Raw genomic sequence first — 12,881 nt, forward strand, 5'->3', positions numbered from 1 at the left:
TAGGGCTATAACATGTAGCATTCTGACCCAAGGGAAGGAGAAAGCCTCAGTTGGTTGATTTAATTCTTATGATTCTTACAGATCACATGTGATTTTTAGAGACTCAGCAGATGCCCTGTAAGTAAAGATGGAGAGGACATACAGACCAATCTTCACCATGTTTAGTATTCGAACTTCTGTGGCAAAATATTAAAGTGGCAATAACATTATTTTACCAATGTCACACAGGTCACATTTATAAGGTGATGAGTTGGTCTTATTTACCTGTCTACAGTCACAGTTTCTGCTGTGGTTCCAGAATTTATTAAGATACATGTTTAAACATGACATGTCTCATAGTTTTATGTACTATGTATTTTTTGAAGGAATTAAGATATTTTATTATCTTTTCCATTAAGAATAAAGTAAACAAACAATACATTGAATTTTTTAAACTCCCCCAAAACAAAAAAGATAATTTAAGAGAATTTCAAGAGAATTTAAGACAATTTAGTGATTTTTAGAGAATGTTAGTGTGATACCTAAAAGCTAACAGAGATGCAAAGTTTCAAAGGCTAATTCAATAACTATCTGAAAGGAAAAAATACATCCTATAAAGGTAGATATCAGAACAATATATATGATTTAAATTAAACAGTCTTATGTTGATTGGCACTGAGAATAGTGCTCAGAACTTCACAGAGATAAGTGGAAGATGAAAGCACACATGGCTTGGAAGAACTGCCTCACCTAATGACCTGAAAGAATTCCATTATACATAAATATAGAGAAATTGCAGTCTGAATGTAAAAAATAATGTGATATCGCAGTTGTATCTACAACCTGATTTTCCATGATTTCCTGATTATTCAATTAACACAGGCAAACTTGAACACACATGAGCATAACTCAGATTCTAACAGGGAAGATCTGAAAGATTCATTTAAGTAATTTAAAATATTATCATTCTCTTCTATTCTAGCAGCAAAAGCTATCTTCAGTTTTCAGTCCAACATCCTAGCCTGGCCCTGCATTCTCTGTGGCTCTGAACTAGAAAAGGTGAATTCTGTAACACCCCACACCACACATCTGAAGAAGTGTACACAGATTTGCACAGTATTTCTTTCTCAACTACTAAAGCTAAACCCATTGTGGCTTTTCTGAAAATCCTTCAAGTCATACACTATAAAAAGGGCCTGACAATTTCAGTATTTGCTTACAAAACTTGGCACTTAGTACTGAAGACCCCAAAAACCCAGGTAAAATACAATAAGCATAATAAGATACAGTGACAGGAATTAGTAACTGCATTGCATAAAATTGGATAATCTGATCCCTATCAATGGCAAGATTTGAATTTGTAAAACCATGCTGGCCTAAATTGTGCTATTCCTACTTGCTATTAGGGGTGGAAGTCTTCCCTGGCTGGCTCCCCATTTCTCCAAAATACCTCATCCTACACACTCGAGCAAAATATCCTTTGTTCTAGGTTGAAAAGAATTAAAAACAAATGGTTTCTTTATGAGCATATATTTCTGAGTAGAAAATTGAGAATGTTCTTTTGACTGCATTTGCTTAACCATCTCAAGGTGCAGGAAACCATAGGGAAGAATACTGAAAATATTTCAACCTATATTTGACATTATAAGAAAAGGAAATGGAATACATCATGCTATGTTCTAAAAAAATTCAATTTTTTTACAAATACACAGACAAGTGACTCAAGTCATGGACAGTTTTAATTTTAGATTGTCTTCAAAACAAGGCACATTTAAACAAAGATACAGCAATGGACTTACTATGGCCAATTACAAAATAGTTTTTATTTCAGTAGAAAATATACCATACATTCTTAGCGGTACATTCACATGTTTCAAAATTCCCTGTGTGAATAAAAATTAAGAGGCTTTGTATTACTGGTCAGCTTTTTCTCTTTTTGTTTTCTAATCCTCTCTTGAGAACTGCTTAGCTATCCTACTTTATGCTTGAAATCTCATCTTAAAAATCTGCTTTTTTTCATTAAATTCTTTGTAATACCTTTAAGTAGAATTTATTGCACTTTACTTATAGAACATACAGCAGGTACCTACTAATATGACACACCTATAGTCATTTATAATTTTACAGCTTTACAATTATCTAATCTCTCCTGTACATTAAGCTTTAGGACTGTCCAAAACTTGAACTGTAGACCCAAATGTTTTCAGACTCATGCTGGTTGTTAAATATCAGCAAACACCCCACAGTTTTCATTGTACTGTTGCTAGATTTTTGGCACAATTACCATGTTTTGTGTCCTATAACAGAGAAAAAATAATAGTTTTCTTTATAGCAGAGAATGAGTTGAAATATATATAATCAGCATGGGATGACACACAGAATATTTCTGTCAAAATAGATTGGTTTCTAAAATTCTATTTATGTGGAATGGGCAATAATAATAATTTAAAGTCCCATTTACTTCTGCATTTCAGTACTACCTCATTTATATTAATTTTTTGCCTGCTGTAAATTCTTTGGTTTCAACAGAATTTCTTCTGATTTACACAGGTACTAGTAAAACTACTATCATTCCTTTAAAACTTCATATATTACCAGTTATTTACACAGAGGGGGAAAAAAAAGGCACTGACAGAAATTAGAGCTTCACACATGTGTAGCAAGAGATGCCTTGGATCTTAGGGAGTTTATTATCTTGAACAGTTAGGGCAGACAAAGTCAGCACAGTTGTACCAGATGCAGCAAACAAAGATATTCAGGGCAGACCAAGAAATACCGAGGTGAAGCAACACTCCAAAGGTCACATAGCAGGTCAGTGACCAAGAAGTGAAGAACACCATGATTTTCTGACACTCAGCTCAGTGTCTAAGCTTATGCTATCTTTCTGCAGAAACACACAAAAAGCCTAAGAACTATAAATCAGATGCTCTGTGTAAGAACACTGCACTGCTGAAACAAATGTGTCTGAAACCCAACTTAAGAGGTCATCTCTGGCATTACTTAGATTTTTAAAAATTCCCATAAAATTTACCAACTGTGTTTTCTCAGAATACTGTAATTTATTGGGTTTCTTAATGATTCAGTCTTCCTAGAACTCTTCCGACTTCTCTGTAGCCCTTTTGGCATACGCCTTGGGGAATCCCCTTAACTCCCAGCTTCCTAAGTTACTGTGGACACTTCACAAGACCCTCTATATGAATGAGTGCTTTATGTTCTCCCTGCTTCAGCTCGCTTTCTTAGCAATTTGATTGTCATACATTAAACAATTATTTCTACATGAACTCTCACATAAATCATTATTGGAGACCTTTGTCCTCCTTTCCAAGTTTTTCTAGTTTTCTTGTTTTTTTGCCAAAAGTGTTTCTAATCACTTCAAGCATAGAGCCTTTAGTATGTACTCATGTATCCACCCCTGAAGTCTTCCAGTCATTCCTTCTTCCAGGAATTGTTTCTGTTTTTCAGACCCCAAACTGGCCATTATCTTTAAACAAAGCACCTTTCTAGGTCCAGCAGAGAATGGAGTAAAAGCTTTAAAAAGAAGTCTTTCCAATCCATTTAAAGAAATCCCAGATGGATCTAGACACTTCCAGGAAGTGCAGTACAGAGTCTCCAAGCAGCACCTAGATGATCCAGCTGATCCTGTTTCAATCCAATTCTCTGCTGAACTTACTCTGATTTTAATTTTTTTTTACTGAGGCACAAATGGAATTTTTTTTGAAGATTAGTGGAAACAGTCTTCAGTTCAAGTTTGTTGGATCTGTTCACATGGTATCTACAACTATAGAGTCACAGCCTGTAAAAATGGCTCTCTTGCATGCTAGGAAGAATGAAAATAGCCCCATTATCAACAAAATCACCTGTGTATGTCAGATATGCATCTAAACTTTGCATGAGATATACATGCATAGCTACAAAAAAATGACATATCTTAAACTTGGTTACATAATTGAATCATCTAAATCAACATCCTTAAATTCTTAATACAGAATTAGGTAACAAGTAGGATTTGTAAACATTCAATATATTTTAAACTGTGTCTGTTATGGTCTTTTTCTGTCATAGTCAAAAAACCAAACTGGACTGCTATCCTTCACAGTCTAAAAAGCAAAGAATAAGTAGAGTATGGACATGCTTTTCAACATCTTCCTCTTTATTCTTCCATTTTATTTATCAAGATTTTTTCCATTAAGAATTCTACAGTATATGCTGTTCCTGGCACACTGTATGTATCACTAACCATATGCCTCCTGTAAACCATAAGAATTCAGCCATTCACTTAATTCATTAAAATTCACAAGGCCTATTATTCTGTTTACAGTCTAATAGATATTCACTGTCACTATTCAGGCCTCTGATTCAATTTGCTTAAATCCCAGATGCAGAGTAATCCTGATGGAGATTAGCTTAATTTATCACCAATTTCTTCTCAGAACCAAGAAAGGTTGATATTTCATAATAAAAGCTGTGTTTCTACTTTTTTTCTTGAAGTAGCATGTACAATGAAGAAGAAGCAATAAATGCCTAATTTTTTTAATGGTGATATTTTCTCAGTTAAACAAATTTTGCTTTTCATATAGGATACCATCTTTTAAGGTGTGTATTCTACAGGTAAGACTACCGATTCTCGTCATGGTGGAACATATTCCTGGAATCAAATATTATGCTGATTCTGACTGAACACAGGTTGACAGACTTATCATGCACTCCACACAATACAAAATAGTCACTCTGGGTATACTTTTCTAGGTAAAGTGTTGACAGTTTGGAGTGTAATAAATGAAATATACTTAGCTTTTGGATCTCAAATGCCTCAGGGGGGAGAATTTTCTAGCAACTTGAAGTCATATTAAAGATGTCCACTTCCAAATCAAAACTGACAGTGCTGATTTATGTGATAATATCTGCTGTTGTTTGCAAAATGTCCCAGTGACTTACTGAAGAAATCTTAGTTTGGTCACACAACACTTCCAAATAGGCACAGTTCAGATACAATTGCATAAAATTTTCAAAATAAACCAGATTTCATCTGTACAGCATACCATAGTTCTATTTCAACAAAAAGTTAGTCTGGTTTTGCCAATTATTGAGTTTTACAGTCACCCATTATGTGCTTCTTTTTTCAGATACAGAAACAAATGATCATTCTGCATCTGATCTTGGTACCCATCTGAAAAATTATGTTCCACGCATCCTGGACCTGAAGACATTGGAGCACTAGTGCTGCCAGGAAAACTGAGTCTACAGGGTTTGAGAATATATTCAGCAACAGCAAAGTTCTATGAAGAACATCTCTTGCTGTCTCACTGTAACTGGAGAATTCTGAGAGTCGCCTGCAAGGATTTCCTTCCATTTGAAGATCTGACTTTGTGACACAAAGTAAAGACTGTAGCAATATATTTGTGATGCTCTCATGTTATAACCCAACTGAATAACTGATAAAAACCAACTGAATATTTCCCAAATATCCGTACCTTCCAACCCAATCAGTTATGTCTAATATTTTTGAATAGTTTTGTTTATAGATAAAGAGCAAATAGGACATGATCTCTATACAGCTATCCTGAGAAGAACATATTACCTAGCAATGGTCTATTTTGAGCCAACACAGAACAGTTCAAGAGAAAAAGACAAGGATAGTAAATAACCAGAATTTGCCAAATAAGGGGATTTTTTAATATGGCTAGTCATTAATTACCAATTATTTGCAACAGGAAAAAATTTACATAGCCTTCTCAGTTAGCACTGCCACTAAGGGGCAGTCCCAGCATCTCCAGCCTACAACCATGTAAACCTGTCCCTGTTCTGACCTTCTGTGATACACAAAACTGGTGTTGCGGGCTTTTAGAAGGTTAATTGAATTCTCATGAACCAGCTCACAATCAACCCAGAAAATGTCTATGATGACATTTCAAAAACGGAGTAGGGAGGAAGTTGCGTAAGGGCAGAAATGAGGAGTGAGGCTCACTCAGGTGTAACTTTTCAACAGAAGCATTAACTTACCTAAACCTGTATTTTGAACTACAGCCCAAGATAGCAGTGAGGAAATATGCCATGGCAAAACTTATGTCGGTATTCAAGATAAACTGCAGAAAGGTAATAGAGACTGATATATATCAGGATGTAAGATAAACTGACTGAATGACAAGTAACTGGCAGAACACCACTTGGCCAAGCTGAGGTGAAATAAGTCCTCTGATACACGTGGCTGCTGAACATAGATATATGTCAAAGAAGAGAGTGAGGGGGAAGTGCACCTAGCTTAAGCCCAGCTCTGAGTAGCCGAAATGAGGGCAGCTGTCTTAAGAGGGTGAGTGTTAGATCCCAACTTAGATCCATTAAGCTTGCCAAGTGAACTGCCATGGGTCTTGATTTTGGCAGTCAGTTTTATCAGATGGTTGTACTGGAGACCTACCAAGAACAATGCCAGAACACACCAGATGTGCTCTGTGCTGCACAGGATATCCTCAGTGGAAGGCACACAAGTCCCAAATGACAGAGGTAGTATGGAAGTAAGAAGCGCACTCAACTGATTTCGAAGCATTCAGCTGCCATCACCTATTTATTACCACCATAGCTGAATATAGATGCCTTATCAAAACAATCCTGCTCAAGGTCAGAAAAGTTCTCATATTCTCATGCTCAGACAGGCATCATCACCGCAGAGTAAAGTGAGTTTTGCTGATGGACGAGTTGAATGGGACAGATATCACTACTGAGTCTTGGCTTACAAAAGCCTCTGAGAGAAACATAGGGTCACTCAAAGTCTGGAGGAAGATAAAAAAATAGAACATGCCAGAAAACAGAATTCATGCAGGAATTCAGACAGTTTCGTAATAAACTAGTATGTTCTACTATATTTTCTATAGAAATCCAGTCAAGCAGTTTAATAGCAATTTTTTAACTTTATCCAATGGCTGTTTTCTGCATGAGTTCTCACAAGTACTGCAAACACACAACAAAGAACATTTTCCTCTGGTTGCTGTGCTTCACATAACTGGCAGATCCACCTGAGGATCTGACAATACATGTTATAGAATATCCTGAGCAATGGTACACCATAAAAATTGAATGTATGATTCAAAAAGAATTTGTGGTGCTGAAGGAAGCAGGGGGTGGGATAAAGACATGAGCTCTAGAAAATGCACCTGAAGTACTATCAGAGCCACCTGATCCCTCTTCTAGGTAGTTTGCATTTTTCTGTAATAAAACTGCTTTATTTGTCCTAGTTGATATATTTAAAGACCAACTTTCATTATTAATTCTTAGTCTTGATATATACTACATACAAATTTTACCATGATTTAAATTTTAAGGAAATGTTTAATAATCAAGTTTAGTTCTGGTCATTAGGGAACTCTAAAAAGCACCTACATTTTATGATTTATTTTCCAGATCGACTGCATGAGCTAATCCATGCAGTCCATTATTTTTAATCCATTTAACATACTATTGATACTGCATAGGCTATTTTTTTAATCTGAACATCTCAGTAGTAGGTCAGAGATCCCTAAAAAAAGGTATATTAAAACAAATAGTAACCTTTATCAACTGATTTGTACTACTTTCCAGAAAAAAACCCCCAGATTTTCTCAATACAGGTTGCTTTCCATAAAGGTACTCTAACAAGTGTAACTATACTCCCATGCTATAATACTTTAATAACTGAATTTCTTATCAGTATTTTATTCAGAAATCAGGTCAGATTAATGAACATAAAATACTGACTTTTCTGAATATTGACTCAATATTATCATTCTAGAATCATCCTAGATTCTAGGCAGTGTTGTAATATATATGCACTAACTTTGAATACTTTTTCAAAATGAGTATCAGTAAGAGAAATATTTCTTAACCAGCTCTATAAAGTGGTAAGCTATAAAAATTCTCAATCCAAAAATCCTACTTCTTTCTAGAAAGTGTTAAAAATCTTCTCTTGGCTACTAATAGATTAAGGATGCTGCAGCATCTTCATTCCAGACACATTCCTACTTCATTCCAGACACAAAACGGAAGTATCAATTTGGTCATATTAATTTTATTTATTTTATATTTTTATTCACTCTATTGTTACACAGTTATAAATTTGTTTTATCTAATAATAGATTACATCTCCCCCATAATAGCTACCTTAGTAGTAGTACATTTGTAAATCTTGCCTGTTTACTGCAGTTCTTGGCCTTACTACACAAAGATTTCCTCTTGACTTCTTCAACATCTTATTCATCTTTTATATTCCATTGGAGCTTATATTTTCAGGTTATTATCTATAATCCACTTTCCACTTTGTTTATGTTGCCTTTTATTTCTAAATATTTTGCTCTCTTTCCACTAAAATGAAAGAGATATTTATAATGAGTCACCATCTAATTATGAAACAGTATTTTTTTGTTACTTAATAAACTCTTACAGTCCACAGTTTCTATTAATATTTCCTACTAGCCTTTATCTTCCTCATAACAGCTTTGGAAAAATGAACTGCTCTGAATTAACCTATTTCAGGCGCTCTGTTGGCTCCCTCTGAAAGTCATTCTGCACAAAATACCTGATTTCTATCCCACACTCCAACAAAAATAAATCCAATAGTCCCTTAAAATATATTGGATACAGCAACCTTTGTTTACAAGCATTCCTTTCAGAATTTTTGGAAACTAATGATTTTAGCTCATTGCATAAGGGTCCCAAATTGAGGTGACCACAGCAATGCAACATTTTATAACATTCCAATACAAATATGTGCTTAATTAGTAAGTCATCACCTCTACAGTGATCCACTGGTGTATATCAGATTTCTACCACAAGCCTCTTCCCTAGGTTTTGTAACTGATTATCTTGACCCAAATAGATCCAGGATCCTGTGGTTCTGTATTATCAATAACCTTAAAAGCAAGTAACACTGCCTGCTATAAACACTCACACTCTTCTCTAAAGTTGCCCTCTTCTCCCATTTATAGCTGTAACTAGCAGCAACTTAATTAGCGATTCAGAAACAATTTAATTGTTGGATGTTAAAAAACCCCTATATAATGTCACAAGAAATGTGGAATGGGTAGAAAAAGTAACTGCATTCAGTTTCAGAATGAGGAGAAAATTACACTTGCACTCTAAAAGACAAGTAAAGCCTATGAAGTGACCAGAATAGCAGACAAAGATTAGAGGATCATATAATTTTGTTAACCTGTTTAAGTGATATATATATATATATAGGTGAAACTTGATCTCTATATAGAAAAAACTATTTGAATTACTGGAGCTGGAGTGAGCATCAAGGTCAGGGGACAAAAACCTGACAGCTATCCAAAAGAAAAGAAATGAGGCAGACCAGACTTCAAAAGAAGAGCTGCACTCTACTGCTATTTTTTACAGTAAGTATTATCACAATATTTCATTACAACATCAGAAACATAAGAGATATTTTAACAGGATTTATGTCATATTCTGGACAATTCCACTGAATTGCTAAGGATTTTACTTTTTTACGGTGGTATATTGTTAATAAAATCTGATTTTAGCACCCCACTAAACAAACTAGTTTACTTATAGACATTTTCTTTTAAAAAAATTGTTCTGCAGAGGAACAGCAATCAGCAAAACTGTTACTTGAAATATGCATGCATATTCTTTATATTCAGGCAAAATTATTATTATTATTATTATTATTATTATTATTATTATTATTATTATTACTAATACTACTATTATTATTACTATTATTATTATTATTTCATATTTACATTTTTCACATCTAGTGTAACCACAAAAGTGCTAATGAATATTCATGGTAATTAACAACAAAGCTGTCATCTCCTTCAACAATGAATGAAGTTAAGATAATAGTTGCTAATAGATCCTGCTCACTACTTTTACTTCTGAGAACAGAAGATCTTTTACTTTCTCATTTTCTAATTTTTGAAAAACTTTTCATTATGGAACTATGTAAAATATTGATAGCATGATTTTTTTATCTCCCTCTTTCTGTAACTGCTACTTTCACTTTATTCAGTGAAAATATTCCAAAGTTCTTAGCAGGCTGAATGGAGACTGAATTGCTTCTCTCCACCATCAGTGACATAGGAGTACCTAATTAAAAAAAATAGATAATACATTAGATTAATTCAGGATTTTCCATATTTAGCCAAAAATAAGCATGCAGCTGTGGAAAGAATACCTATATCTTCCTCTTAGAGTAAGCATTCAGTATTAGAATAAACTCATGAAACTTTATAGTCTGTTCAAGAATAGGCAGCATATTTCTGAATGAACAGGCATAATTATCAGTTTTATACCTCTTTTTCAACAGTTACATCAAAAGGCAAACAGAAAATATTAATCACTTTAATAATAAACTTTAAAAATAAAATATCTAATTTTTTAAATAACATGGACTTTTTCATGAAAACCAGTCATTATTTTCACCTTGGATAAGTTAGCTTATGAATTACTTGAATTTCGGATTCCAAAGCAATATCGAACATTGTTCAGTCTTTTTTCATAAGGAGATTTTTATGAACTTAACAACAGAGCTGAACATGGGATGATTTCAAATGCTAAAGGTCTGAACACTGCCACGTAGAGTGACTTTATATGCTTTCTTTTTCCAGTGCATCAAAATACCATTACCCTTTACTTTGAATGCTTCAGTCTTGCTCAAACATATCTGAAAGCAGTTCACTTCTACACAAACCAAGAGCAGAAGAGAAGTAGCTGATTCATGGGCTAATAAACAATAGCCTTCTTTGAAAGTTGGTATACAGTAGTTATACACTACATTAATAAAATCACACAATATTCTGAGTTGGAAGAAACCCGCAAAGATCGTCAAAGTCCAACTCCTGGCCCTGATCAGCACCATCCCCAGGTGTCACACCATGTGCTCAAGAGCATTGTTCAAACCTTTCCTGAAGTCTATTAGGCTGATGTTGTGAACACTTTCCTGGAAGGAATATAAGGAAACAATATCCTACATACTGTTCTTAAAACTGCTTTCCATTTTGCAACATAGAGGCTTCCTTATATAGTATTTTTAACACAAGAAGCACATGCATATGGAAAAGGCAGTAATTCACAATAATCAATAGATATGAATTATTATATTAAATGTGTTGGGAATTTATTTGCTGCAAAGTAATTTGATATGAAACTAAGCACTTTCTTTTGGGACCAAGTATATGTCAGCCATATATAAAAAGATGACCAATAAAAGTTGTGGAAGTATTTGAAAGTCTGGGAGAGGGGTAGTGATTCTTTCTCCTTATTCAGACCTGACACCAGAACTCTGCAGCGACTACAAACACTGTTCCGGAACAGGAAGTGCATCCAAGACTTGCCTAATCTTTTACATTTTCCTTTCAATCAAAAGCACCTTTGCTCAGGTGAACATTCAAAAGAATGTCAATATTCAAACCTTCACAAATATCTTGAACTCTTCTACTTTGTTACTAGTGAGCAGCAGTTCCTTCTGTATAGTTTCCAAAGCCTGTGTACTCTGCTTAGCTAAGCCATGTAATTGTTGAGATGCAGCAGTTTCAAGCTCAGTCATAGCACATTCAATCTCAATCACTTTTCTCTATAGTTTAGTAATCTTGAGATCCTGAAAAACATCCACAGAGACACAGCAGTGATATGATAAAAGCTGATGGGGAGGTATGGTAGATTTCAAACGAATGAACAACCAACCTCCTACACCATAGGTGACATCACAGAATATTCCACTTGCAACATATAGTATGTAATTTCATGGCAAAAAGTAATTTCATTTTCAGTCATTATGTCCATGTTTCAGTATGTAAATTTCAGAAGTGTGACTGAATTACATCAGAGAAACAGATTACAATTATTCTGCTATTTTCCCCCTTACTGTACTGAAAGTTAAAGCTGATGACCTTGCAACTTTTCATTTTAAAGTAAGGTATGAAAAAGTTCTACAGTGGAGCCATCAAAACTCTAATTATACCTTTTACTCCAAATCATCTTTGGCTTTGTGATACATCTGCTCATACTGAGACTTCTATTTCATAGCTACATTAGACCTTTGTTTCATTGAGTCAATGGAAACTTTTTTGTCATCAGCCAGTGCCTTCGCCTGAAATAATGAAAGGCCAAGAGCACTGACTATCAAGATAGAAAACTTCAAAATTTGAATAAAATCAGAGCTAAGCATACCTATATTACATAAAAATATACAACTATATTAGTGAAGTGTCTTTTTCTGAAATTGCAGACTTTAATAAATCTCTACTGCTTATCAAGTAGAGATCAGTTCACACACAACCTTGTTACATAAAGTTTTGACTGGCATCAAATATGAAGAAAAGCTGAGAGCTGTTTGTTCATACATATTTTAGACCCACAGTACTTGCAAAAGGGAGTAAACTACAATTTTCACTAATTTCTTTTGTCAGAGAGAAACACATAAATTCAAACTCAGCTGAGAAAAGAATCGTCTATATGTTAATAGTCTGTAAAGCCTCTTAGATAATGAATAACTAATGCAAACACTGATTGGGGGGAAAAATGAAAAAAACCAATGCTCCTTAAAATCGTTCAGCTTTCCTACAGTGCTAATCACAAAGTTTTCCTGACAATATTGAGTAACAGGGAATTTCTTTGATCTTTTGCTGAAGATAATGTAAAATTTATCAAGCTGATTTTCCACATGGAATAATCAAAATAATGTATGGAATATGATTCTTTGGAAATGAAGTGCTTCGAATACTCAAAGCACAGCACTAAAGCACATTATTTCATTTTAAATCTTTTATCCAAAACCAAAACCAGGTATTTTTCTCATGTCATACCTTAGATCCCTTGCTTACTTAACATTCTCACTTTCTGGCTGTGGACTTCTTAATAACACCTTATCTTTAGCATGGAGGGTTATACATTAGCTCTCTTTGGAGCTGAAA

At 34.3% G+C, this 12,881-nt stretch overlaps 1 protein-coding gene across 1 annotated transcript in view; it reads right to left on the bottom strand.

Moving 5' to 3' along the window:
* CNTLN (centlein) overlaps positions 1-12,881 on the bottom strand; it is a 169,661-nt gene that overhangs the window by 15,383 nt on the left and 141,397 nt on the right. Inside the window, 2 exon segments of the mRNA XM_071425911.1 lie at positions 11,381-11,566; positions 11,930-12,058. Of these exon segments, the coding sequence (XP_071282012.1) occupies positions 11,381-11,566; positions 11,930-12,058 (315 nt within the window).

This window comes from Agelaius tricolor, unplaced genomic scaffold (genome assembly GCF_023055355.1).
Source record: "Agelaius tricolor isolate 1412-34295 unplaced genomic scaffold, bAgeTri1.0.p SCAF_4, whole genome shotgun sequence".
Taxonomy (NCBI): Eukaryota; Metazoa; Chordata; class Aves; order Passeriformes; family Icteridae; genus Agelaius; species Agelaius tricolor.